The 27,853-nt window shown below is 41.4% G+C and overlaps 1 protein-coding gene and 1 non-coding gene across 2 annotated transcripts in view; both read right to left on the bottom strand.

Moving 5' to 3' along the window:
- Positions 1–27,853, bottom strand: part of KIF15 (kinesin family member 15) — a 54,835-nt gene that overhangs the window by 16,094 nt on the left and 10,888 nt on the right. The window contains exons 8-22 of the mRNA XM_049777316.1: positions 25,727–25,936; positions 22,631–22,756; positions 22,348–22,470; positions 20,321–20,444; positions 18,883–18,959; positions 18,485–18,694; positions 17,976–18,153; positions 15,502–15,652; positions 14,067–14,208; positions 11,701–11,898; positions 9,481–9,588; positions 8,931–9,036; positions 4,299–4,464; positions 2,473–2,623; positions 2,154–2,239 (exon numbers count right to left, since the gene is read on the bottom strand). Of these exons, the coding sequence (XP_049633273.1) occupies positions 2,154–2,239; positions 2,473–2,623; positions 4,299–4,464; positions 8,931–9,036; positions 9,481–9,588; positions 11,701–11,898; positions 14,067–14,208; positions 15,502–15,652; positions 17,976–18,153; positions 18,485–18,694; positions 18,883–18,959; positions 20,321–20,444; positions 22,348–22,470; positions 22,631–22,756; positions 25,727–25,936 (2,156 nt within the window). The remainder of the gene's footprint in view (positions 1–2,153; positions 2,240–2,472; positions 2,624–4,298; positions 4,465–8,930; positions 9,037–9,480; positions 9,589–11,700; positions 11,899–14,066; positions 14,209–15,501; positions 15,653–17,975; positions 18,154–18,484; positions 18,695–18,882; positions 18,960–20,320; positions 20,445–22,347; positions 22,471–22,630; positions 22,757–25,726; positions 25,937–27,853) is intronic.
- Positions 6,169–6,301, bottom strand: LOC126014628 (small nucleolar RNA SNORA36 family). The gene has a single exon (XR_007497639.1). It is a non-coding gene; the product is annotated as a small nucleolar RNA SNORA36 family (small nucleolar RNA).

Raw genomic sequence — 27,853 nt, 5'->3', positions numbered from 1 at the left:
CAAATCCTGGCATCCCATATGGTCCCCCGAGCCTGCCAGGAGCAATTTCTGAGCACAGAGCCAGGAGTAACCCCTGAGCACTGCCGGGTATAACTCAAAAACCAAAAACAAACAAACAAAAAGTCTCATAGGAAAAATGCTAAACAAAAAAAAATTTTTTTTGCCACACCTAGTTTTACTCAAGAGTTAATCTAGTTTTGCACTGAGAAATTCATTCCTCAAGGGTTTGGTGACCATGAAGGATGGCATGGATCAAACCTGGGTCAGCCCAGGTACAAAACATGTGCCCTACCCATTGTACTATCACTCTGGCCCCAAATAATATTTTTAGAACTTTAATTTGGGGGCCTGGAGAGATAGCACAGCGGCGTTTGCCTTGCAAGCAGCCGATCCAGGACCAAAGGTGGTTGGTTTGAATCCCAGTGTCCCATATGGTCCCCCGTGCCTGCCAGGAGCTATTTCTGAGCAGACAGCCAGGAGTAACCCCTGAACAATGCCGGGTGTGGCACAAAAACCAAAAAACAAAAAACAAACAAGAACTTTAATTTGTACATAACTACTGACATAAAGAAACTAATATTCAGAGGCTGGAGCAATAGCACCAAGAATAGGGAGCTTGCCTTGCACAAAGTTGACACTGGTTCGATCCCCGGCAACCCATATGATCCCCCAAGCCTATCAGGAATAGCATATGAGCACTTGTTGGGTGTGGCCTCCAAACAAAAACAAAACAAGAAAAAAAGAATCTGGTATTTGGGATGTTTTGAGAAAACTATAGGAAATAGAAAACAAAACAGAACTCCCAAACACAAAATTCCAAAAATCAAACCAAGCAGCAGCCAACATATTGTTGTAGTGATATTAATCAACTAATAGACTCCACATCACTAATCATCAGGAAGATGCAAATAAAAACAACAATGAGGTACCGTTTCACAACACAGAGAATAGTACACTTCACAAAGAACAAGAACAATCAGTGCTGGCAGGGATGTGGAAAGGAACTCTTATTCACAGCTGGTGGGAATGCTATCTAGTCTAGTCTTTATAGAAAACAATATTGAAATTCCTCAAAAAACTGGAAATCGGCTCCCATATGATCCAGCTGTACGACTTCTAGGAATATACCCTAGGAATAGAAAAATGCAATACAAAAATCCCTTCCTCACAACTATATATCATTGCAGCGCTATTTACAATAGCCAGACTCGGGGAAAACAGCCAAGATGCCCTTCAACAGATGAATGGCTAAAGAAATTGTGGTATGGGCCCGGAGAGATAGCACAACGGCGTTTGCCTTGCAAGCAGCCGATCCAGGACCTAAGGTGGTTGATTGGAATCCCAGTGTCCAATATGGTCCCCGTGCCTGCCAGTAGCTATTTCTGAGCAGACAGCCAGGAATAACTCCTGAGCACCGCTGGGTGTGGCCCAAAAAAAGAAAGAAATTGGGGTATATATACAAAATGGAATATTATGCAGCCGTCAGGAGAGATGAGGTCATAAAAATTTCCTATATATGGGTGTACATGGAATCTATCATGATGAGTAAAATAAATCAGAGGGAGAGAGACACAGAATAGTCTCACTCGTCTATGGATTTTTTTTGGGGGGGGGGGGCACCCGGTAATGCTCAGGGGTTACTCCTGGCTATGTGCTCAGAACTTGCTCCTGGCTTGGGGGACCATATGGGACACCAAGGGATGGAACAGCGGTCCGTCCTAGGCTAGTGCTTGCAAGGCAAATGCCTTACACTCTGTTTCACCACTTTGGCCCCAGCATCTATGGGTTTTAAGAAAAATTAAAGATACTATGTAATAAGGCCCAGAGATAGTAAGTTAAGAGCTGGAAGGGCTGGCAGGACCAGGTCACAATTTGAAGCTCTCTACAGAGAGGTGAATGCTGTTAGGGAAATAACTACACTCTATAACTAGCATGACAATGTTAAAGAATGAAAGAAGTAGAATGCCTGTCTCTAATACAGGCAGGGGCGGGGCAAGAAGGGGGCAATGGTGGTGGGAATGTTGCACTGGTGAAGGGGGGGGCTATTCTGTTTATGACTGAAACCCAACTACAAACATGCGTGTAATCATGGTGCTTAAATATTTTATAAAAACTTTTAAATCAATTAATAGAAAAAAAAACATAGCACTTACTTAGAATTGTTTTCTTTATCTTCTTCAAATTGTAGTAGTAATTTGTTATTGCGTTCTTTTTCTGCCTCAAAAAGTTCCACCAGATTCTAAAAACAAGTTAAATTTTAGGTGAATATTACCCACAATATAGTCAACAAACAAGGAGGTATCTTCTACGTGGCAGGCACAGAAAGCTTTCGCTGACAATCGACAGTCACATATCCAGGACAAATTCACTATATTTCTTTATAAGTGGTAGGGCTTAAACCCAGGGCCTCAGAAATACAAGACTACAACAAAACTGATCTATATCCCAGACCCAGTAACCCTCTTCACTTACATTCAGGTCAGATTTTAGACTTTCGTTTTCATTTTTGCAGTTTTGGAGGGTTTTTGACAGTTGGTCAATTTCAAACTTCATAACTTCTTGTAAGTTCTCATAGGAATCCTGCAGGCAGGCTTTGCTCTCAAGAAGCTTTTCATTTTCAAATCTTAGGATTTAGGAAAACAGTTTTTGTAATAGTGATTACATATATTAAATTTAATTCTGCTAGTCAGTTCATTTGAATTGGTTTCCCTCTATTCCCAACTTACTAGAAACTTAACTAGGTGAAGTGCTTAAACATGTAAACCCTCAGGACCACCTTGCAGTGGAAGATGAGGTGGGCATCAGAATTGGAAGCTATAAGCTTCTCATTCTCTTGCCCATGATAGTCTCAAAACTCAGTAGCAGCTTAGAAATGAGACTTATTAAGAGGGTGCAACACTATCATGCTAGGGATTGACCACTAATCTTTGTTTTAGTAATGTTTTCTATTTGCCTTTTCATTTGGGGTCACTCAATAATGCTCAGGGGCTGCCTCCAGCTCTGATCTTGTGAAACCATGTGGTATGAGGGCTCAAAGTCAGGCCTCCTATATGCAGAGCATGTGCCCAGTACATTGAGCTATCTTGTCTAGCTCCAATATAGTACTGTTAAAACCTCAACTATAGGAGCCGGAGAGATAGCATGGAGGTAAAGCATTTGCCTTGCATGCAGAAGGTCGGTGGTTCAAATCCTGACATCCCATATGGTCCCCTGAGCCTGCCAGGAGCGATTTCTGAGCATAGAGCCAGGAGTAATCCCTGAGCGCTGCTGGGTGTGACCAAAAATAAAAACAAAACAACAAAAACTCTAGCCATTCATTACATATCCTGTCCTCTGTAGGAGATTGTTTTTTGTTTTTTTTTTTTTGGGGTCACACCAGTGGCGCTCAGGAGTTAACTCCTGGCTCTGTGCTCAGAAACAGCCCCTGGCAGGTACAGGGTACCAAATGGGATGCTGGGATGCATACTACCATAAATCCTGGATCAGCTGCACACAAGGCAAATGCCCTACTGCTGTGCTATCTCTCCACTCCTGGTTTTTGTTTTTTTTTTAATTTGGTTTTTGGACCACATCCAGCAGTGCTCAGGGGTTCCTCCTGGCTCTGCACTCAGAAATTATTCCTGGCAGGTTCAAGGGACTATATGGGATGCTGGGAATCGAACCAGATCTGTACTGGGTCAGCCGCTTGCAAGGCAAATGCCCTACATCTGTGCTATCACTCCAGCCCCAAGGAAGCTGTTTTAATATAGTAAATGAGAGATGATCTAAACAAGAGAAAAATCCTCTCGCATAGACAGTACTATCATTACACAAGGCCATGCCTGAGCATCCAAGAGCTCAGCCAAGAATGCATCGTCAGTCAACTGATCTCTGAACCATCCATGAAAGAGGTGGCAGCAGATTGTGTAAGAAGGTTTTAAGACATAGATCTATTTCAAAGTAGAGCAGCTGGAGAAAGCATAAGATGGTATCAATCAGCAGCAATAGCTAGACTTACGGACATAGATGGTAAGAAGAGAATAACATATTTCAGGATACCAATGATCTACTGAACAGAGTGGAAGAGACAAAAGGAGAATATTGGGACAAGGGGAAGGAGAGTGGGAGAAAGTGCACTTGACACAGTGCTTGAGACTCAGTCTGTCAGTGGAATAAAATTCAGCCCTTGATAGTTCCAGTATTGTGAGCCAAGAAACAACCCTTTTGTTTCAGCCAGGTTTATAGAACTTACATTTCAAGAAGTTCTGAATTAGAAACCAATCAGCCACAAATCTGAGCCCACCGTAAAACAACTCTACCTGACATTATCTAGTTGAAGCTGAACCTGCATGTGTCTCTCAGAGAGGCTGTTGAGTTCCTTCTCCTGACTGTCTTGGAATGAGCTATATTCCAGTTTCAAAGAAGAGAGTTCCTTATCTGCAGAATGAAGGACGATTCGGAGATCTTGCACTTCACTTTTCAAAACTATAAAATAAAATAAAATAAAAAGTATAAATTCTCAATAGCTGTTTTCCCCTTACAAAGTTAATTAAGTTAAGATCATTTTAGGTCCAGAGAGATAGTACAGTGGTAGGACATTTGCCTTGCATGCAGCCGACCCAGGACAGACCCAGATTTGATTCCCGACATCCCAAATGGCCCCCCAAGTCTGCCAGGAGCAATTTCTGAGCACAGAGCCAGAAGAAACCTTTGAGCACCGTCGGGTGTGGCCCAAAAGGTTTCTTGCATATTTCTACCCAAAATTTGAAACGCCCATCTCTGACTTGTGAGCCACTTGACTTTTCTATACTTCAATGTAATACATCAAAACTCCAATATAATAAAAATGGCCCAGCTTCTCTAGCAAGCTCCAAAAAAATAAATAAAAAAATGGCCACTGATAGAACTTCTAAGTAGATTGCAACACCTCAAAAATTTGTTTGTTTTTGGGCCACACCTGGTGGTGCTCAGGGATTACTTCTGGTTCTATGTTCAGAAATTATGCTTGGCACGCTTGGGGGACGATATGGGAGGCTGAGAGATTGAACGCGGTCAGTCACATGCACGGAAAAAAGCCTAACCACTGTGCTGTCGGCCCAGCCCCAAATACCTCAAAATTTTAAAGTAGTGCCAAGCCAGCAGTATCACAGGAAATTAATTCGAAAGTTACAAAGTCATCTACCAGCTGAGAGCCTAAACAGTAACACATTAGGCTCAGCTAGCACCAACCACAGCCCAGCAAATCTTTAGGCAGTGACCACGGGGAAATAGAACAATCATATCAAATTGACTTGTGTGGATCTAAGTTTTAATATTTTCATTTGCCTTTTGATTGCAGCAAGCAATATGAAGTAAATTTGAGCCCGCAGAGAAAGGTTATGGTGGTGGGTGGAAAACTGGGGACACTGGTGGATTGAACTTGGGCCAGCCACTCCAGCACCTGGGTATTGAACATTTAATGCCTAATGACTGCAAAATGAGCAACTTGGTAAACCACAGTATTATAACATAAGTTAGGAAAAAGTAATCTCAATATAAGAGGGGAAGAAAAGCTGGAGAGGTAATATAGAGGCTAGAGTGCTTGACTTCCATATAGTGGACCCCAGTTCAAATCCCTAAATCCTATATAATACCAGAACCCCTTCAGCAGTGATCCCTGGAACAAGCCCTGAGAACTGTCAAATGTGGACCCCTCCCCCCCCCCAAAAAAAAAACAGAGGAAAGTTTAAAAGATTTGACTTATTTTTACTTATTTAGGTTTTGGGGCCACACCTGGAGGTGCTCAGGACTATGAATCCTCACTCTGCACTGAAGAATCACCCCTGGATATCGAAGGGAACCATATGGGATACGGGGGTGGGGAGGCAGGGGTAGGGTGGAAGGAGACTGAACCCAGGTTGGCATTATGCATGGCAAATGCTCTACCCACTGTACTATTTCTCCAGCCCTAATGTGACCTAATGTTGCATACTAAAAAAACCCTTAAGATTACTAGAACACTAGAACTTTCCTATATGAATTACCAGAGATGGAACCTGGACATCACACATGCAAAGTAAGACATCAGGCAATTTCTCCAGTTCAATGAGTTAAAACAGTCTTCTAAGGAAATGTCAAGATACATGAAAGTCAAGCACTTTATCCATGGTACTGTCTCTCAGACCCCAGCAACTTTTTTCTTTTTCCTGTTTTTGTAGGCTGGGAGGAAAATGAATAGAGAAAGAATTCTACCCAATCATCTCACCCAGACTTTGCCTTAATCTCCCAAAGTTTAATTACCAGAACAGGGAAGCAACCCTGAACTAGGCTCAACACTTTGGTTCTCAGTAACTTTTTAGATGAAAAATCTGGAACAGCTGGGTTGTTCTGTTTGGTTTATCTTTTTTTTTTAATTTATTTAAACATCTTGATTACATAAATGATCGTGATTAGGTTTCAGTCATGTAAAGAACACCCCCTTCACCAGTGCAACATTCCCACCACCAATGTCCCAAATCTCCCTCCATCCCACCCACCCCCCACCTGTACTCCAGACAGGCTTTCCAGTTCCCTCATTCACATGATTATGGTAGTTCTCAGTGTAGTTATTTCTTTTTTTTTTTTTTTTTTTTTTTTTTTTTGTGGTTTTTGGGTCACACCCGGCAGTGCTCAGGGGTTACTCCTGGCTCATGCTCAGAAATTGCTCCTGGCAGGCACGGGGGACCATATGGGACACCGGGATTCGAACCGATGACCTTCTGCATGAAAGGCAAACGCCTTACCTCCATGCTATCTCTCCGGCCCCAGTGTAGTTATTTCTATAGTTGCACTCACCACTCTTTGTGGTGAGCTTTATGAAGTGAGCTGGAAGTTCCAGCCCTCCTCTCATTGTCTCTGAGGATTGTTGCAAAAATGACTTTTATTTTTCTTAAAACCCATAGATGAGTGAGACTATTCTGCATCTCTCTCTCTCTCCCTCTGACTTATTTCACTCAGCATGATAGATTCCATGTACAACCATGTATAGGAAAAGTTCATGACTTCATCTCTCCTGACAGCTGCATAATATTCCACTGTGTATATGTACCACAGTTTCTTTAGCCATTCGTCTGTTGAAGGGCATCTTGGTTGTTTCCAGAGCCTGGCTATTGTGAACAGTGCTGCAATAAATATAGGTGTGAGGAAGGGGTTTTTGTATTGTATTCTTATGTTCTTAGGGTATATCCCTAGGAGTGGAATAGCTGGGTCGAATGGGAGCTCAATTTCCAGATTTTGGAGGAATCTCCATATCGCTTTCCATAGAGGTTGGATTAGACGGCATTCCCACCAGCAGTGGATAAGAGTTCCTTTCTCGCCACATCCCCGCCAGCACTGATTGTTCTCATTCTTTGTGATGTGTGCCAATCTCTGTAGTGTGAGGTGGTATCTCATCGTTTTGATTTGCATCTCCCTGATGATTAGTGATGAGGAGCATTTTTTCACGTGCCTTTTGGCCATTTGTATTTCTTTTTTATCAAAGCGTCTGTTCATTTCTTCTCCCCATTTTTTGATGGGATTAGATGTTTTTTTCTTGTAAATTCTGTCAGTGCCCTGTATATTTTGGATATTAGCCCCTTATCTGATGAGTGTTGGGTGAATAGTTTCTCCCACTCTTGTATCCTGGGCACTATTTCTTTTGAGGTACAGAAGCTTCTCAGTTTAATGTATTCCCATCTGTTGATATCTGTTTCCAATTGTTTGGAAAGTGCAGTATCCTCCTTGAAGATGCCTTTAGTCTCAATGTCATGAAGTATTTTACCAACGTGTTATTCTATATACCTTATGGTATCAGGTCTGATATCAAGGTCTTTAATCCATTTGGATTTTACCTTCGTACATGATGTTAACTGGGGGTCTATGTTCGTTTTTTTGCAAGTGGCTAACCAGTTCTACCAGCACCACTTGTTGAAGAGATTTTCCCTGCTCCACTTAGGATTTCTTGCTCCTCTGTCAAAAGCCTCAAGCCTATTCCACTAATCTGAGGGTCTGTCTTTATTCCAATACCATGCTGTTTTGATAACCATTGCTTTGTAGTACAGTTTAAAGTTGGGGAAAGTAATGCCTCCCATTTTCCTTTTCCCTAGGAGTGCTTTAGCTATTCGAGGGTGTTTATTGTTCCAGGTGAACTTCATAAGTGTTTGATCCACTTCTTTGAAGAATGTCATGGGTATTTTTAAGGGGATCGCATTAAATCTGTATAATGCTTTGGGGAGTATTGCCATTTTAATGATGTTAATCCTGACAATCCATGAGCAGGGTATGTGTTTCCATTTCTGTGTGTCCTCTCTTATTTCTTGGAGCAGGGCTTTATAGTTTTTTTGTATAGGTCTTTCACATCTTTGGTCAAGTTGACGCCAAGATATTTGAGTTGGTTTGTTTTATCTTATTTTGATTTTGCTTTATTACAAATTACTAGAAATACTTTGAAAGAGGAAAAATATTGGAAATGAAACTCCATTTATTGAACAAAAAAGTATTCAAAACACTTCATTATCAAAGTAGTAGTGATATGTTAAACACATATTTGCATCTTTCTGTAACCAGCCCCAGAGAAAATTCATTTTGTATATCATCATAATCATAGACAAGTAACTTAAAAGTGTAATCCCTCTAATTAAAAAAATAAACCTCAGGGCTGGCGAGGTGGCACTAGAAGTAAGGTGTCTGCCTTGCAAGTGCTAGCCAAGGAAGGACCGCGGTTCCATCCCCCGGTGGCCCATATTGTCCCCCCAAGCCAGGGGCAATTTCTGAGCGCTTAGCCAGGAGTAACCCCTGAGCATCAAATGGGTGTGGCCAAAAAAAAAATAAAAAAAAAATAAACCTAAACAAATTACTGACCAAAAAAAACCTATGAAGAACTCTGAGTTCTGTTAGTAAAAACACCGACTTACAAATTCATTAATATTATGAGGTTCTCAGTTGTTCACACTTACGGTTATTCTTGGTTTGAGTATCTTGAAGCTCCTTTTCAAGAAGATTCAATTGTGAAGAATGTTCTTGCTGTTGTCTGGTCCACTCAGCTCTTTCTGATGAGAAAAGCTTTGGGGAGAAAATAGTCTTACTGGAAAAATAATGCTGGCATCCTGAGATACACTACAAAACATTGCTTGTTTGTGATTTAAAAATAAAATCTAAGGGGCCAGAGCAGTAGTATAACAGGTGGGGAGCTTGCCTTGCACATATCTAACCCAGTTTTGATCTCTGGAGCCCATCTGGTCCCCCAATCTATACTTGAAGTGATCCCTGAGCAGAGAGCCACGAGTAAACCCAGAGTACTGTTTGGTGTGGTCCATAAAACAATAAATAAAATAAAATCTAGTTTGAAGGACCAAGTGGAAGGAGGCTGACTGCCTCCACAGCTATGACAAAGAAAGGAAAAGGATTATTATGGGCACCAGATTGACTCTTTGCATGACAAGCACCCCACCTGCTATACGATCAAGTTTGCTCCTTATGTTTTCTGATACCATGATCTCAACTCACCTCCTCCATTTGTGAAGAATGATGTTCCAATTTGTCAATATGCTGCTGAAGCTTTAGGTTTTTATGCTCTTCTTCATCCAATTTAATTTGAAGGTTATTCATTTGTTCCTGGAACGCAAAAACAACAACTGTCAAAATTCTTTTAATGAAATTCTTAAAAACTCCACCTGCATATAAAAAAGGAAATTAAAAGATCTCCTATGAACAAAGGTAGTATAGGTCAGACAGCCAGACAGATAGTACAGCAGGTAAAGTGTTTATCTTATATTTGGCCGACCTCAACATCCCATATAGTTCCCAGAGCCTGCCAGAAGTGATTTTCTGAGCGCAGAGCCAGGAATAACTACACAGCACCACTAGGTCCCCCCAAGCCAGGAGCGATTTCTGAGTGTATAGCCAGTAGTAACCCCTAATTGTTACCAGGTGTGGCCCAAAAACCAACCAAACAAACAAAAATTAAAAATTAAAATAAAAGATAGTATGGTACTAATATCCAAAGCAATAAAGGTAAGGGCAAGGAGAACCAGTGCATGGCAGGAAATTTGCCACAAACAGTGGGGAGTGCAATTATGGAAGAGCAGGGACCACTATAACAACGACAGTTGGAAATAATCACACTGGACAACAAATGGGTGCTGAAAGAAGATAAATGATATGCATAATGCTCCTACAGTAACAATATTGCAAAGCATAGTCTCTAAAAGAAAAAAAAAAGAAGAGAGAATAGGTCTGTCACAAAGGCAGAGAGAGGAAAGGCAAGAGGAAAACTGGGGACACTAGTGGTAAGAAAGGTGTAGGGTGTTGTACATTCTATGACTGAAACTCAATCATGAACAACTGAGACTGTATCACAAGGTGACTCAACTAACTAGTTGAATAATAATAATTATAGTTAGTTGAATCACCTTGCGATATATATATTGGTTTTTAGGTCACACCCGGCAGCACTCAGGGGTTAATCCTAGCTATGCGCTCAGAAATCGCTCCTGACAGGCGCAGGGGATCATAAGAGATGCCGGGATTCGAACCATCATCTATCCTGGATCAGCTGCATGCAAGGCAAATGCCCTACCGCTTGTGCTCTCTCTCCAGAATAAATTTATTTATTTTTATTTATTTATTTATTTTAAATTTTTTGGCCACACCCAGTGATGCTCAGAAATTACTCCTGGCTATGCATTCAGAAATCGCTCCTGGCTTGGGGGCAACTATATGGGACACTGGCGAATGAACCAAGATCTGTCCTGGGCCAGCCGCAAGCAAGGCAAATGCCCTACCACTGTGCTATCACTCCGGCCCTATATAATTTTTTTAAACTAAAAGGTTTTGGGATGGTTTGAGCCAACTTTTACTGTGCAATAGGAAAATTAGTTTAATAAATTGCTAGAATCAAGTTAATACATTTTTGGGACACACTGTCCTGTGATCATATAGGGTACCAGGAATTGAACCTGGGTCCACCATGTGCAAGGCAAGCACTCTAATGGCTATACTATTTGCTCTAGTCCCAAAATAATTTTTTTTTTTTTTTTTTGGTTTTTGGGCCACACCCGGTAACGCTCAGGGGTTACTCTGGCTATGCGCTCAGAAGTCGCTCCTGGCTTGGGGGACCATATGGGACACCGGGGGATCGAACCGCGGTCCGTCCAAGGCTAGCGCAGGCAAGGCAGGCACCTTACCTCTTGCGCCACCTCCCGGCCCCATTCCCAAAATAATTTTAACATTATTTCCAAAAGCTGTCTAATATTTTATCAGGTAATTCTATTTTTTTAATTGCTCTAGGTTTTCTACTCCTCCTATTATTTGGACTGCTCTCAGCATTACACAGGCCTGGCTGTGCTCAACAGCCAAAGGGAGACCTTTGGTGGTACCCTGTGAGGCTGGAAATCAAACCTAGAGCCTCACAATCTAGTACTTGATCCACTTCTTTGGCTTTTATTTGACTTTCTTTAGCAACATTAACACTATGTCAGATAAATCAGTTCTTGAACATGAAGCTAGCAACAAACTGACCATTTTATATTCAAGAGAGTTAAAGCCTTCAGAGATGAGACATGATAATGGCTGCAAAGTGAATCAGAGGCATGAGCTAATCCAAGCCAGGTAACCTTTGTGTACATATAAACCTCTAATACTAGACAAGTTTGAAAGTGAAAAATCATAGTAAATATAAGCAAAATCTTAAACAGTGATACAATGAGTTTCTTAAATAAATATTACCTGCACCATTCTAAGTTCTTCAGAAAGGGCCTCCAAAGCTTGTTCATTCATCTCAGGTGGAACGGGCTCATTTAAAATGTCATTTTCTAATCTGCTAGAATTATCAGCATCCTTAGAGCCAAAGCTTCCTATTTCAGGGCTTGACTCAGGGAATGGTCGAGACCGAACCTGATAAGCTTTTGTAGGTGTAGTTATGATCTGCAGTAACAAAAGATCATAGAAAATATTAACATGCAAGAAAACCAAATAGTGGATCGGAGAGAGTACTGTGGGTTGGGTGCTTGCCTTGCACACAACCAACCCAGGTTCAATCCCTGGCATCCCATATGGTTCTGATTACTGACAGAAGTAATTCCTAAGTGCAGAACAGGAGTGACCCAGGAGTATCTTGGATGTGGCCACCACCATCCACACAATAAAAAGGATAGTATGCCATTTTGTAAATAGGAAATTCTAGAGATGGGGCAGGAGAGATTTCACAGCGGTAGAACACTTGCTTGGCACACAGCCAACCCAGGACGGATGGTAGTTTGAATCCCAGCATCCCATATGGCATCCCATGCCTGCTAAATGCAGAGCCAGGAATAACCCCTGAATGCTCAGTGACCCCCCCCCAAAAAAAAAACCCAAAATAAAACAAAAAGAAAATTCTAGAGAAAGGTAAAGGTTCAGTGACTGAGCACCTGCTTGCATGTGAGAGGTTTTGACCTCTGGCAATACATACACAGGAACTTATTTATAAATTCCATGAAAAATGAATAGATATATTAAGTATCAGAGTTTGGGGAGTCAGAGCAGTAACACAGTGGGTGTTATTTGCCTAGCATGTGGCCCACCCAGCTTCGACTCCTAGCACCTTATATGGTTCCCTGTACACTGCCAGGAGTCATTCCTGTGTGAAGAGTCAGGAGAAACACATGAGTCCTGCCACTGTGGCCCTATAAAAAAAACTAAATAGGGGCCGGAGAGATAGCATGGAGGTAAGGCGTTTGCCTTTCATGCAGGAGGTCATCGATTAGAATCCCAGCGTCCCATATGGTCCCCCGTGCCTGCCAGGAGCAATTTCTGAGCCTGGAGCCAGGAATAACCCCTTAGCACTGCCGGGTGTGACCCAAAAACCACACACACACACACACACACACACACACACACACACACACACACACAACTAAATACCTCACTGCGAAAGATAGAAAATCATAAAAACAGCAAAAGAAAAATCTGATTATCTTGAGATTTGTGAATCTTTAAATATACATAAAAATTAGAAAGATAAGGAGCCACAGGATAGCATGGAGGTAAGGCGTTTGTCTTGCATGCAAAAGGACGGTGGTTCGAATCTCGACATCCCATGTGGTCGCCCGAGCCTGCCTGGGGCGATTTCTGAGCATAGAGCCAGGAGTAGCTCCTGAGCAATGCTGGATGTGACCCCAAAACCAAAAACAAAAACAAAAACAAAAGATAAAAATGTCACTGAACTTGACTTGTTCAAAATCTTAAAACTTCTAAAGAATCACAAACATATGGCAAGACAAGCAGCAAGCTGACAGAATATAACTGTGTACTTTTAAAGCTACACAGGGGGCCAGAGCCATAGTACAACAGTTATGGCACTTGGCTTGCACACAAGTGACTTGGGCTTGATCCCCAGCCACTCTATAGTCTTCTGAGCCCCACCAGGAGTGATCCTTGAGGACAAAGTCAGGAGGAAGCTCACTTGGAGCCACTGCATACCTGGGAAAGACTGGATACCATACACTTCCTGCCCCGGCAGGAACAAAGACCAGGAGAGGAGACTCAAAAAATAAATAAAAAATGAATCCTCCCATTTTACTTCACTGTTTGTCTCTCCTGAAATTTCTTTTGGGTAATATCTAGGAGTAACTTCCCTTTTCCTGCAAAGAGCAATTCCTTGATACAGCCTGAATCTCCCAGGTGCAGGGATTAAGTCCTGTGCAGGGTATAGAACAAAAGGAAAGAGGACTTCAGGTGTGGCTTGGTGGCTGCCTAGTGGAGCTGGCGAGACTTGGTATCCATGCCAGGCAGGGGGCTCATGGCAGATTTTATCAGTTCTAGCTCTACCCAGCTGCCCCTAGAATGGCAGAGGTAGAGAAAGAGAAAGTGGTAGATTCCCTTCTCAGGCTGCCACCAGAAACAGTGGAGGGCCAAGCAGGAGTGTAGCAGCGCTTTCTATACAGGCACCACCTCCCTACCTCCAATGCCTTTCATCAACCTTAGATAAGGCAGCCTGGGGCTAATGTTCTGCAGGAGTCTATCTGCACTGGGAAATAAATCATCTACTTTCTCTCTAGTACTACAAAACGAAACAGCACTAATGGAAGATGGAAATTGCTTCAGATTCTTACCTTGATGGTCTCAGCATGGATTTTGTTCAGCTGGGAAACTTCTTGCCGTTTACAGACTTTCGTTGCTTCCAAAAGATGTTCAAGATTAAGGTTGGCTTTCTGCAAAGACTGACGTTCTGACTCTAATTCTAGTTGTTTTTTCCTAATAGACATGATCAAGTTGATTATTTCAAATAATGAGTAGCGCTCTATATTTTGGAGTACTTTACAGTTATAAGCTCTCACATTACTTTCCAGTTATCATTTAAAACCAGAGCCCCTAATTATATTCTCTGAAGTGCTTTCCATTTTCTAGTTGCATAAAATACAGTTTAGAGACTGAAAGCTAACAATTCAAGAAACTCAACTCAATTCAAAACCCCACGTAGGCCACAACTACAGAGATAAAAGATAAATCATTGCTCTTGTTTTCTGATGTCAAAGATCAGGCCTCAGATGTGCAAAGCATGAACTCTATCACTGGTCTACAAGCCCAATCCTTCTTGAGGGAATGTTCAAGTGGTGGAGCACATGTCTTGCATGTGAGAAGTCTTGGGTTTGTTCACCAGTACCATAAATCCCTTAAACGTCAAAGCCCCATCCAAGATCCACAGCACTTTTGAAATATGATCCCTAACGTTACTTCTTTATACTTTAGAACAGAATTATTCTTTTTTTTTTTTTTTTTTTGGTTTTTGGGCCACACCCAGCCGTGCTCAGGGGTCACTCCTGGCTGTCTGCTCAGAAATAGCTCCTGGCAGGCACGGGGGACCATATGGGACACCGGGATTCGAACCAACAACCTTAGGTCCTGGATCAACTGCTTGCAAGGCAAACACCTCTGTGCTATCTCTCCGGGCCCAGAACAGAATTATTCTTAGCGATAAGTGTAATGTATCCGGGGCCGGGAAGGTGGCGCTAGAGGTAAGGTGTCTGCCTTGCAAGCGCTACGCTACCGTAGGACGGACCGCGGTTCGATCCCCCGGCGTCCCATATGGTCCCCCCAAGCCAGGGGCGATTTCTGAGCGCATAGCCAGGAGTAACCCCTGAGCGTCAAATGGGTGTGGCCCAAAAAAAAAAAAAGGTGTAATGTATCTATCTTTTCCAAAAAGATCATTATGCAGTAATTTTTAAAAAAACTCACTCACAATCCATGTTAATTATGATACAGATAAGTTCAACATAAACTCGTCTTAATTAAGTATATCACTTAAACTACTGAGTGCAGAGCCACGAGTAATCCCTGAGCACCGCCACCGGAAATGGCCCAAAAACAAAAACAACAAAAAAGTTAAGAGCAAGCATTTGTTATCTGCTATCAGAGTAAAACCTAATTTTAGACTTAATTATTATTAAATTGTTAAAATGAATATCAAAACATTCAATTATTTTACATAATATATTAAAACATAAAAATAGATTACAACATACTCATGTTAAGTATGAGCATGTTTACCTAGATAATTCTTTGAATTCTTCATATTCTTGCTTTAAATTATTCAGCTCTTTCTGATTTTGCACAAGCAGTGCTTTTAACTTCTCAGTGTGTGCTGATGAACTTGATTCTCTTGATTCCTTTAGAGGTTTAGGAGAGAATCCTTGCTGACCTGATAAGAAATAGATCTTTAGAAGACAAAAATGAACAGAAACACACACACACACACACACACACATACTCTCTCTCTCTCTCACACTCACACACATATACACACTGAATAGAAACTGAGAACTGATTTGAAGTATTAAGTTGACTATGGTGGGGAGATGGGGGTAAATAGGATGTGGGGGGTTCTGGTACACAGCAGAGGGAAGCAGAACCTCTAGGGGACAGTGTGATGCTAGAATGCTTATGTATAAAAACCTTAGAACTGAGGCAGGAGAGAATACAGTGATAGGACCCTGGTGCAAGGCAAGCACCCTCCAACTATGCTATTGCTGTTTCCTCACAAGGATTTAAGTAACAGAAAAATCTAATCTTAACTTTGCATCTAAAATCTTAGTGTCAAACACTAAATTGTTTTTCTTATTAAGTCATAAATAGAAAAAAAAGATAGTGACATGTATTTGATTCAAAGCTGTGGAGATGGCTCAATGGGCTAGAGCACATGCTATGAAGCATGATAAAACATCAAGTTCAATCCCCAACACATGATCATCCCCCAAACCCAGCATCTAGGATGTGCCCCCCCCAAACAAAACAAATTAAAAAAAAAAACCTCCAAATCAGAGATAAACACAGGCTTCCTTATGAGTACAAAATAAGATTAGACACTTTCCTTGGGACATAGTAAAATGTACATATTGTATGAGACCCTGGATTCAATCACCCCTCCTTTCCTAAAAGAGAAAAAAAAGAAAGAAAGAGAACCAAAGTATTCCTTTTTTTCTTTGGTTTTTCGAGTCACACCCATTTGATGCTCAGGGGTTACTCCTGGCTAAGTGCTCAGAAATTGCCCCTGGCTTGGGGGGACCATATGGGACGCCAGGGGATCGAACCGTGGTCCTTCCTTGGCTAGCGCTTGCAAGGCAGGCACCTTACCTCTAGCGCCACCTTGCCGGCCCCACCAAAGTATTCTTAATGTCACTCTAAAAAGAATACCTGAGACAGGCCATGAAAATATTCATCTAAAGAAGCAAAAGCAGACTGTTACAAAACCACAGAGCATGAACTACAAGTCAGGACTTGAGTTCAATTCAGTACTAAATAAATTGTATACAGAGCACAGAAGTACAATGACAGAAATAAGATACAAGGAATAAATGGGGCTGGAACAATAGTTTAGCAAGTAGAAAAATAGCTAATCTGGGTCAATAACTGTCATCCTCTAAGGGCCACTGAACCTGTTAGGAGCGATCCCTGAGCATTGCTGAGTATGCTCCTCCCCCACCAAAGATACAATTTTGTGTATATACCAAATATACCAAACACAGGCAAGTAAGATTATCAATGATGACACATCGGACCTACACATCATGTTAGATAAATCATGAATCCTATCGCAATCTCTTTCATACACTACAGACCATAATCAGGTAAGTAAACATTTCAACTCTACCTTTAGACTGTGGTTTTCAAGCATTGATCTCCAATAGTGAAAACAAAAAAAGGGGGGGGGGGGGCCCTGAGTGGTAGCACAACTCGTAAGGCACCTAGCACAGACCGTGGTTCAATTCCTGGACGTCCCATATGGTCTCCCAAGCCAGGAGCAATTTTTTTGCTTGTTTGCTGTTTTTTTTTTTTTGGGGGGGGGTCACACCCGGCAGTGCTCAGGGGTTACTCCTGGCTCTATGCTCAGAAATCCCCCCTAGCAGGCACAGGGGACCATATGAGATGCCAGGATTCAAACCACCGTCCTTCGGCATGAAAGGCAAAACGCCTTACCTCCATGCTATCTCTCCGGCCCCGCCGGGAGCGATTTCTGAATGTATGGCCAGGAATAATCCCTGAGTGTCACTGGGTGTGGCCCCTCACCCCAAAAAAAAGTGGGGGGAAAAAGTCCGTGTTGTAAGAATTAAGATAATGGGGCCGGAGAGATAGCATGGAGGTAAGGCATTTGCCTTTCATGCAGGAGGTCATCGGTTTGAATCCCGGCGTCCCATATGGTGCCCCGTGCCTGCCAGGAGCAATTTCTGAGCATGGAGCCAGGAATAACCCCTGAGCACTGCCGGGTGTGACCCAAAAACTACACACACACACACAAAAAAAAAAAAAAACAAGAATTAAGATAATGAATCAGTCCACAAAACAGGGAAATATACTAGGAATTTCCTTGCTCTAACAACTGATTCTTGAAAGAAAAAAAAAAAAAGCTATATAAAAATTAGCATACCAGGTCTAAAAAACTAAAACACTATACTTGCAACATAAAATAAATGCACTATATTATTATATTGGACTCCTGCCCTTTTAGATATATAATAATTTCTTACTTTTTTCATTTTTCTCTTTCTCGGACATTTCAGCAAAAGCTTTTTCTAGTATTGCAATGGTCTGGGCATCTATTTCTTCAGCTCTTTTCACGTGGTCTAATAACCTTAACTTTCTGTTCTCCTCCCTGAGGGAATGGTTTTCCATTGCATATTTTGCAATTCTGGGGTGGTGCTCTATCTGCAACAGAAAAGGAAGACTTACATATTTATTTACATTTCTAGACATCTTCTGAATCAACAATAAAGGCAACAAATAAGAAACTTCATGCATGCTCTCTGCAACTGCTGGTGGTAGCCTGTTGCAAACTCTAAAGAAATTGTCACCTCACATCTGGGTGCACACTCCTGCAATTCTCACTTATGCCCAGAAGAAGGAAAAACCAAGTGTGCGTACTGAGGCAGACTCTGCAACAGCAATGTTTATGTTGCATTCTGAGAGAATGTAGAGGATACCCCATATGCACCATGAATCCCCCACCCAAGAAATATTGCAAAAGGTGTGTACTCACTTGTTCTCTCAGAGTCTTAATTTCACCCCTTAATTCTGATAGCAAGCAATCCTGCTCCTCAGGCAGAAAACTGCCCCGGGATTCTTTGTGAAGCCTCTCTAGGCGCGTTATATGGTCCTCTCGGAATTTCACAATCATTTTATTAGACTGAATAAATTTTTCTTTTTTGAGGGCTAGGTCTTCTAATTGGGTAACTTTTTCTACCAGAGCCTGAAAAAAATAATTTGATTACACATAAAACATATTTTTTAGCACCAACAAGCAATACACAATTTCCTATTTAATCTCAGTGGTAAATCAGATTTATCTGTCTTCTTTCATTTTACGTACTGGTGTCACTGATTTCACTCAGGAAGTCATCATAGAGCCAAAGTAGCTTGAAACTCTCAGTTTCCTACCTTTTTTTCTTGTTCTGATTTCTTAAAGAATAGCATCGCCTCATGGAAAAACTTGATGTAATTGGTCTCGTCTTTATCTGTAATTGATCCAGTAGAAAGAAAGGGAAGAAACAGCTTACATTTTAAATATTGAAACAGAAGAGGCTTTAAAAAACCTTTGACTGATCTCAATTAACCTAAATGAATCAAGACAGACCATGAATTTAAAATAACCTATACTACTTATTAGAATACTGACTTATTTCTAAATTAAAAAAATGTCTTAGGGCCAGAGCAATAGCACAGCGGTAAGGCATTTGCCTTGCACACGGCCAACACATGACAGACCCCAGTTCAAATTCCGGCATTCCATATGATCCCCCAAGCCTGCTAGGAGCGACCTTTGAGCACAGAGCCAGGAATAACCCCTGAGCACCAGAAAAAAAAAAAGAAAAGAAAAAAGAAAAAGAAATCTGGCTTAACCTATTTAGTAAACATATAGATTTATATTGTAAAATATATCCCCACATTGCAAAATCACTCCCACACATGTTGTTTTCACACCCAGGAGGACAGGTCTGATGCAAGTAGGGTATCTGCAAAGAATTAATAAACCAAGCCAGTCAGGAAAGTATCACAGAATCAAGTCTGCTTGTTACCCTGTGGAATCTTAGAGAGCACCAAGTGAAATTCTCTTTATTCTCCAAGAAAAAAAATCCACCAAGGTGGGGCAGGGTAGAGTGATCCAGGTGGGCTTTTACAGATCAAAGAAAGAGTTTAAGGAAAAAAGGAAGATGGAGGAATGCCTTTATTCTGAGTTAAGAGCTAGGTGTCATCCTACAATATATGACATATAATCACAGAGGTAAGTCTCAAATTGATTAGCAACTCTTTTCAGTTGTTTTTTTTTTTGGGGGGGGAGAGGTGGGGACCACACGTGGCAGTGCTGAGGACCTACTACTGGCTCTGCTCAGGGATCACTGCTGGAAGGCTGAGGTTGTAGGTGTGTGGGTGTTCATACACACACCATATAGAATTCAGGAGTTGAATCTGTTCAGCCACGTGAAAGGTATAAACCCTCCCAGCTATAGACTATCTCTCCATTTCCTTGTTACATCATATATATGAATACATTACTCTGTTATTATTTCTAGTCTCCCACTTCCCGCCACAGAACTCAGAATCTAAAATATTCAGAATCTAAACATCTATATAAGAAAAATAATTTTAATGTACTATGACATGGTGAAGGGATTTGTGTTAAGACACTGTATTCCTCAAACCCAATCATGAATAACTTTGTAATTTCCCAGTGACTAAATAAAAATAAAACGCACTACATGCCTATACAGGTGAAACAGACTGGTGGAAATTTGAAGGCAGTCTTTTCATTCAAAGGTTCTCACACTAACCTTCTGGTTCTTTCTCAAGATAAAGGCAATTAATTGTGTTCACTGACCTCTAATCTGAAGGTTTTCTGATACTATCTGCCCTGACATAAGCTGGAGCATTTGTTCTTTGAGCCTCTTCACTTCAGCTTGCAGCTGGCTCACATTTCCTTCGGTGTCTTCATTTACCACAGCCTATGAATGAAATTTGCTTTAAACATTAATTATTGAGATATACATTCAGGTGTTTATATTTACTTCAACTTAAGAATGAATAATAGACATACATGTCCTACACATCATCAACAATCCAAAATGGTCGTCAGGGTCCCCGTGTGGAGAGGAGGTGCCTCCAACTACCACACTTCCTGCCCTTCTCTCAGCTCTGCTGACTAACCCTGGCCCTGTCCAGTGAATGCCCCTTTGTATTTGGGGATGCCCATCTACCATTTCTTTCCTCCTGAGAAGTCCTGTCACGTGCTTCCAGGAAGAATAAACACCTCTCTCTTCAGTCTTGGCTACTTGTGCAGGGCTGACTCAGGTTCCATCAATTGTACAGAAACCATCCTATCCACAGTGTTCCAGTATTCTTTTCCTAATAGAGGCCCTAAATGAAGGAACTGGTTTTACCACTTCGTTTAGTATCGCATTAAATGTTACTCTAATAATGTCTCTCTTTTGGAAACTTTTCTTGAAGCTGGAACAATAGCACAGGGGTAGGGCATTTGCCTTGCATGTGGCTGACCTGGAATAGATCCTCAGAATCCCATATGGTACCCTGAGTCTGCCAGGAGTAATTTCTGAGTGCTGAGCCAGGAATACCACCCCCCAAGAGCTGATGGGTATGACCCAAAAAACAAAAGCAAAAAAAAAAAAAATAATAATAATAATAATAATAATAATAATAAAAAGTTTCTTTTCTTCCTTAAACCCTTTTTTGTTTCTTTTGTTTTTGGGTCACACCTAGCAGGCTCAGGGACCATATGGAATGCCGGGATTAAAAACACCGTTCTTCTGCATGCAAGACAAACACCTAACCTCCATGCTATCTCTCCGGCCCCTTAAACTTACTTTTATTTAAATAATATTAATTTACAAGCTTATGTTTTAGGTTTCTTTAAAAAACATCTTATTTATTTGGGCCACATCTGGCAGCATTCAGGGTTATTCTTGGCTCTGCATTCAGAAATCACTCCTAACAGAGTTGGTGAACCATATAGGATGCTAGGATCAAACTTGAGTTGGCAGCGTGCAAGGCAAACACCCTACCTACTGTGCTATCATTCCAGCCACTATAAGTTTACAGTATACCCTAAGAAATCTTTTTTTTTTTTTCTTTTTTTTGGTTTTTGGGTCACACCCAGCAGTGCTCAGGGGTTACTCCTGGCTGTCTGCTCAGAAATAGCTACTGGCAGGCACGGGGGACCATATGGGACACCGGGATTCGAACCAACCACCTTTTGGTCCTGGATCGGCTGCTTGCAAGGCAAACACCGCTGTGCTATCTCTCCGGGCCCAAGAAATCTTTTTATTGTCTGAGGTGATCTGTTTGAGAAAACAATAGGATATATGTGTAGGGGGAAGGCACCGCTTGGCAGAACTTAGGGGTATTTCGAGATCTGCTTCGGAAAGAGCATGGGGTACGGAGATTGAACCCACATGTCCTACATGCAGAGCATGATGAGCTAAATCTCTGGCCCTATGGTGCTTTCTTTCTATAAAAACAGGTCATTAGGTAAGACAGCCCATACCAGATAATCCAATAATCTTGAAATATAAACATCTGTCCCTTTAAAGGTTTCTGACAATGGCATACATTAATATCAAGAAAGCTTCTTACATAAAGTGGGGAAATCATGGAGCTGGGTGGTCAAGTTAGAAGACAGTATTTGTAAATATTATCAAGGCATATACTTAACCTACACCTCATATTATATCAGTGATACAGAAGACTAGAAAAGATGGAAATTAAAATCTCATTTAAAGCTAAGCTTTCAGAGAAATAAAAGCTACTGTTAATATTAGGACCATCACAGGAGTGATAGGATAAGTTTAAATGCTTTTATAATTTACTTAATGAAGCGTACTTTGTTTTTACCTTATTTTTAATCAGCTTGGCTCTTTGAGCAAAATTAAGCGTCGATAGGGTTTCTCCAAAACATCTGGATCCTGGATGAACATTTGCAATTATTGCTGTTTTGGCATTACCTCCAAGGGAATCCTGTTTAACGACATGTTTGATAGATTTTTTTTCAGGTGAGAAAGCAAATTATTTTAGCAAAAAAAAAATTTTTTTTTTTCTTGCCAGTGTAGCTGAGAGAATGCCCGACTACCAATCATAACCAAAAATTACATCCCAGGAATCCAAGACATCAACTTACCCGAAGTAAGAAGGTAAGTTTGGAGTCTCGGTAGCAAATATGTCTCTGCTTTCCATTACCCACGTCAACAAGTGCTGTGATCACCTGGCCCAGGCAGCTCAATGATCTGTTTATGTTACCTGCTTCCTAAGAGGTTTGGGGCAAAAGAACACAATTTAGCTACACCGCTATTCTTGTTGATATTTAAGTTTGGTAGTAATCTGAGTGGAAAAGCAAGTGAGGGGCAACATGAGTTAGGATAAGAAACATTTCTCCAAAAACTCAACTTGTACTATCTGTTCCATAACCTTTTACGAGTCGGTACACATTGCAATTTTAGTATGAAAGATAAGGACAAAGATGTAAGAGAAAATCATATGCCAACATCATCTCATAATTTCAACAGTTTAAGACTAAACAGTTCAAACAGTGATAATAGAGGGTAAGGTGCTTTACTTGCAAATGGCCAACTGGGGTTTGATCCCACAAGCCCTGACAGGAATAAATGCTGAATACAGAACCAGAAGTAACCCTTAGCACTTCAGGGTTTGCCCTCAAAATAAAAAGAGCACAAAACAATTTTTCTCCTTTTTTTATTTATCTATCTAGTTTTGTCGTTTTCATTGTTTTGATGTGGTTATTGAAGTTGTCTCCATTTATATTTATATATTTATTTTCTTCCTTTCTTTTCTTTCTTTATGTGCTCTGCCATGTTTTTATTTCAAGATCATGGCTTTTATGTGGTGCTTACCTTTATTGTCAGAGTGCTCACTGGATATTTTATTTGACACTTCTTTTTGTACTGTTGGGGTGATTCACCTTTCTCCCCTTCGTCTCTCAAACCAATGATGAGAGCCTCTAGAAGGACTCTGCCCATTTTCGGCATATTTGATTTTTACCCCAGTTTATTACTTTTCTTCAAACAAAACCATGTAACTTTATCTATCTAGTCCCGCCTCCCAGTTACAGGAGGAAATAAAGGCGCTACCAAGACCAAACAGGTGTAAGACCACTAAGTAGCAAGTTAGGCACAGAGGAGACCACGTATTCTTGCAGCCCCGGGGGTGAGGGAGGAAGATATGGGAGGTAGGATGGGAATGGAGGTGTAGGGAGAACAATTCGGTGATGGGAATCCCCCTGATATTAAGTTAACATATACCTAAAATATTACTGTCAACAATATGTAAGCCACTATGATCAAAATAAAAATTATATTAAAAAATAAAAAAATAAAACACGTAGAGGTAGAGAATAAAACTTGAAAAGAGAAGGCGGAGCAATAGACAGTAGGTAGGGAGTTTGCCTTGCATGTGGCCGAGTTGGTTTCGATCCCTTGCATACCATACGAAGTCCTCCAGGAGTAACCAGGAATAAATTCTTTATTTTTCCCGGTTTTGGCGCTTCATTGCGGCGCTCAGGGATTACATTTGGCTCTGTGCTCAGAAATCGATCCTGGCAGCCTCAGGGGACCATATGGGATGCTGGGAATTGAACCAAGATCCATCCTGGGTTGGCTCTGTATAAGGCAAATGCCCTACCAATGTGCTCCAGCACCCAGGAATAATTTCTGAGCTTAGAGGCAGGAGTAACCTAAGTACTACCAAGTGTGGGCTGCAAACAAACAAAAACCGCAAAAAACTAGAAAAGAATGTGTATGGGGGTGGGAGTCCATGTCGAGCAGAGTAACACATTTATAAATTTCGTTTTCCTCTTGCTTCCCTTGTGTTAGTGGAGCCAGGAATCAAACCCAGAGCTGTAAGAGAGTCGCTTTACTGCAAAACGATAATCCTGACCCTCTTGCCTAATATAATCGTCTTTAGTGGGGGCTCATACCCAGTGTCGTTCAGCAGATACTTCTGGCTCTGTGCTCAGAAATCATTCCTAGCAGGCTCAGGGGTCCATATGGGATGCCAGGGATCAAACCCAGGTCCATCTACTTTGGCCCAATATAATAGTCTTAAAACAGTAGCTTGCAGGGAGGTAGGGAGAGAATAGGTGAATATGTTACATTGGATCTTTACTGTATATAACATATTTCATTATGTGGGTCTGCAGTAATGGAAGTCTAGAGAAGCAGTGTCACCAAAATAGCTACTTTGTGGGGCGATAGCACAGAAGTAAGGCATTTTGCCTTGCAGGCGGCCAATACAGAACAGACCCTGGTTCAAATCTTGGCATCCCATATGGTCCCCAAAGCATGCCAGGAGTGACTTCTGAGCGCAGAGCCAGGAGTAACCCCTGAATGCTGACGGGTGTGACCCAAAAAATACACAAACAAATAAATAGCTACTTTGTAATAAGAGCACTGGCTATGGAACTGGATGACTTCAGTCCAAACCTTAGCTCTACTCTTAGCCATGTGTCCCCCATGACAATGATTTCAGTATCTTTAACTTCAAAGTAAGCTGTAAAGCATTATCTACAACACAGATTTGGAAGATCAAATGATTTCAACTTAGAAACTATTTAGAAAAGGCTCAAGTACAGATCTTTCAAAGACCAAAACAGCTTGAAAATGCCTGAGAGCTCAAGAGGCTGACTCTGACTCTTCGCTTCAATGCACACTTCTCTGGGGGCAATATTACTTCTCTGTGACCTTTACAGCACTTAGATTGGTACTGACACCTAGTAAGAATTCCTACTCATGAGTTAGAGCAGTAACACAGGAAATAGTGTATTTGCCTCGTAGAGGGCTGACCCAGGTTCAATCCCTGGCACCCCAAATGGCCTCCCAAGCACTGCTAGGAGTGACTCCTGAGTACAGAGCGAGGAATAATAAACTGAGCATCACCGGGTGTGGCCCTAAAACAAAATAAACAAAAACAAAACAAAAAATTCACTGTCACATGAACACCATGAATTCCCCCCCCCTTTATAGTCACAAAAAAGAACACCCCCCTTCACCAGTGTAACATTCCTATCACCAATGCCCTCCATCTCCCTCCTCCCTATCTCTTGCCTGTATTTGAGAAAGGCATTCACCCAATACCTATCAAATATGGGGCTAATATCTAAGATATCCAAGAACTTAACAAGAAAAAAACCAGTTAACCCCATCAAAATATGGAAAGAAGAAATGAAAAGACAAAGCATGCCATGAAATGAATTCTTTCTTACCTTCAACCTCACCCCTTCTGCATGAGTATCTTTTTGCCTCTCAGACCCTGCTAAATCCACCAGATTGAGTAGAGATGTCCGTATATTCACAATCCCACTGCTTTTCTCCATGGACTCTATCATGATTGTAAAGACCGCATGAGACCTAGAGGATTCTCTATTCATGGATGTTGAGGCCACACGTCTATTTCTCCATCCTCCAGATAGCACCTAGGAAAAGGGGAAATTAATTACCATAACTTTCGTGTGATACACAATGGCCAAATAACACGAGAAGGAAATCTGTAAAGAGTGAAAGAGTTGGAAGAATGAACATTGTGTATTCAAGCTATTTTCATTTTCCTTTCAGTTTTATTTTCTCTCCTGATTACAGAAGAACAAATAAAAATATGAAAGTTGGAGCCGGAGTGGTGGTGCTAGAGGTGTCGTCTGCCTTGAAATCGCTAGCCTAGGACAGACCTCGGTTCAATCCCCAGCATCCCAGATGGTCCCCCAAGTCAGGAGCAATTTCTGAGCACATGGCCAGGAGTAACCTCTGAGCATTAACAGGTGTGACCCAAAAACAAACAAAAAAAGAAAATCAGAAAGCATAGAACCTAGAACTGGTTGTACCTTTGTCTACTTGGGTTAACAGCATAAACTATACAACCCGCAGAACCTTTCTTTACTGAGATAACAAGAAGATAAATTTCAAAACTCAAGTTCAAAGATCTGCATCTTTTTTATGTAAATATCCCCCTGCACCACCTAAACCTTAAGACTCATCTTGTGTACTGTAGCATGGAAACATAGGTGCGTGCCCAATAGGGGAGAACATTCAAACTGAAACCTGCACATTCATCACTTATGAATCTTAATCTTACTACAAATCAGGTATTTCTGAGAATATGAGTTAGGACCCAGGACTTTGCATTACTAAAGCCTCCATGTGACTATAATAGCCTGAGAACCAAACTTTTGAATAGCAGATATATGTATAGGAAAATAGGCTTGGGAAATGGTTTAAAAGGAGAGATCATGGTGTTTTTCAGACGGAGGAGTACTGGGGGCCATACCTTCAGGGAATAATTCAATGCCAGGAACTAAACTTGGGAGCTCCATGTCAGATAAATCTAGCTCTTTGAGTCAGATCTCCAGTTCAATTGCAACATCAAGCAAATTAACAATAAAAATTAAAGAAAGAATAAATTACCGTGGATTCAAGTTTACCAAAAAAGAATTTTTTAACTTCTTTTGATAACCATAAAATGTTAGTGACCTAAATAAATGAAGACAGCGATGAACACAAAACAACAGTACAGCAGGTAGCAAGCCTGCTTTGCATGTGCTGACCCAGGTTCTCCAACAGCCCATGTTGATGTTTCACCCATCAAGAGTGAGCCTTGAACGGAGTCAGGAATAGGTCCCCAAGCCTCACCAAAGTAAAACAAGCAAGCAAACACACAAAAAAATAGACACACCACTTTTCTGTATGGACACAACACTATTAAGAAGGCAATAACTGTTGATCACTGTGATGCATTTCCAATATATCCCAAAACAATTTTCATATTTGTCTACACCCAGCAGTGCTCAGGACTTAATCCTGGCTCTGTGTTCAAGGATCACTCCTGGGAGACCATATAAGCCAGGGGTGGCGAACAAGTTCGACACAAAGAGCCAACATTTTAAACTGTGAGAGTCAGAGAGCCACACCACGCAGTGACCTGCCAAAACAGACAAGCACTCACACAAAAGCATAAAATTTTAACAATAATATATTAAACACATATTGCATTTTGCCATTTTGAGTGAGGGTAAAAATCCTGCAGTGATGGTGAAGGTGTGCTGCGTCCTCCACACTAAGAGCTAACGGCAAGATGTGATCCAATATGTGCCACATGGGTCTCCCGCTTGTTTCCGAGGCCTGGGGGCGGGACTATGCGCTCGGAGACCTCTCCTCAGAGGCCCCTCCTCAGAAGCAGCAGAACAAAATCCAAACTCGGCAAAGAGCCACAATGTACAAGATAATGATAAGAGGCAAAGAGCCACATTCATTTTGGCCGGGAGCCCCATGCGGCTCGAGAGCTGTGTGTTCGTTACCCCTGATATAAGGTACCTAGGATCAAACCTGTGTCAGTTACAAGT

Source organism: Suncus etruscus, chromosome 7 (assembly GCF_024139225.1).
Source record: "Suncus etruscus isolate mSunEtr1 chromosome 7, mSunEtr1.pri.cur, whole genome shotgun sequence".
Classification (NCBI taxonomy): Eukaryota; Metazoa; Chordata; class Mammalia; order Eulipotyphla; family Soricidae; genus Suncus; species Suncus etruscus.
This window is presented reverse-complemented; position numbering and strand designations above follow the sequence as displayed.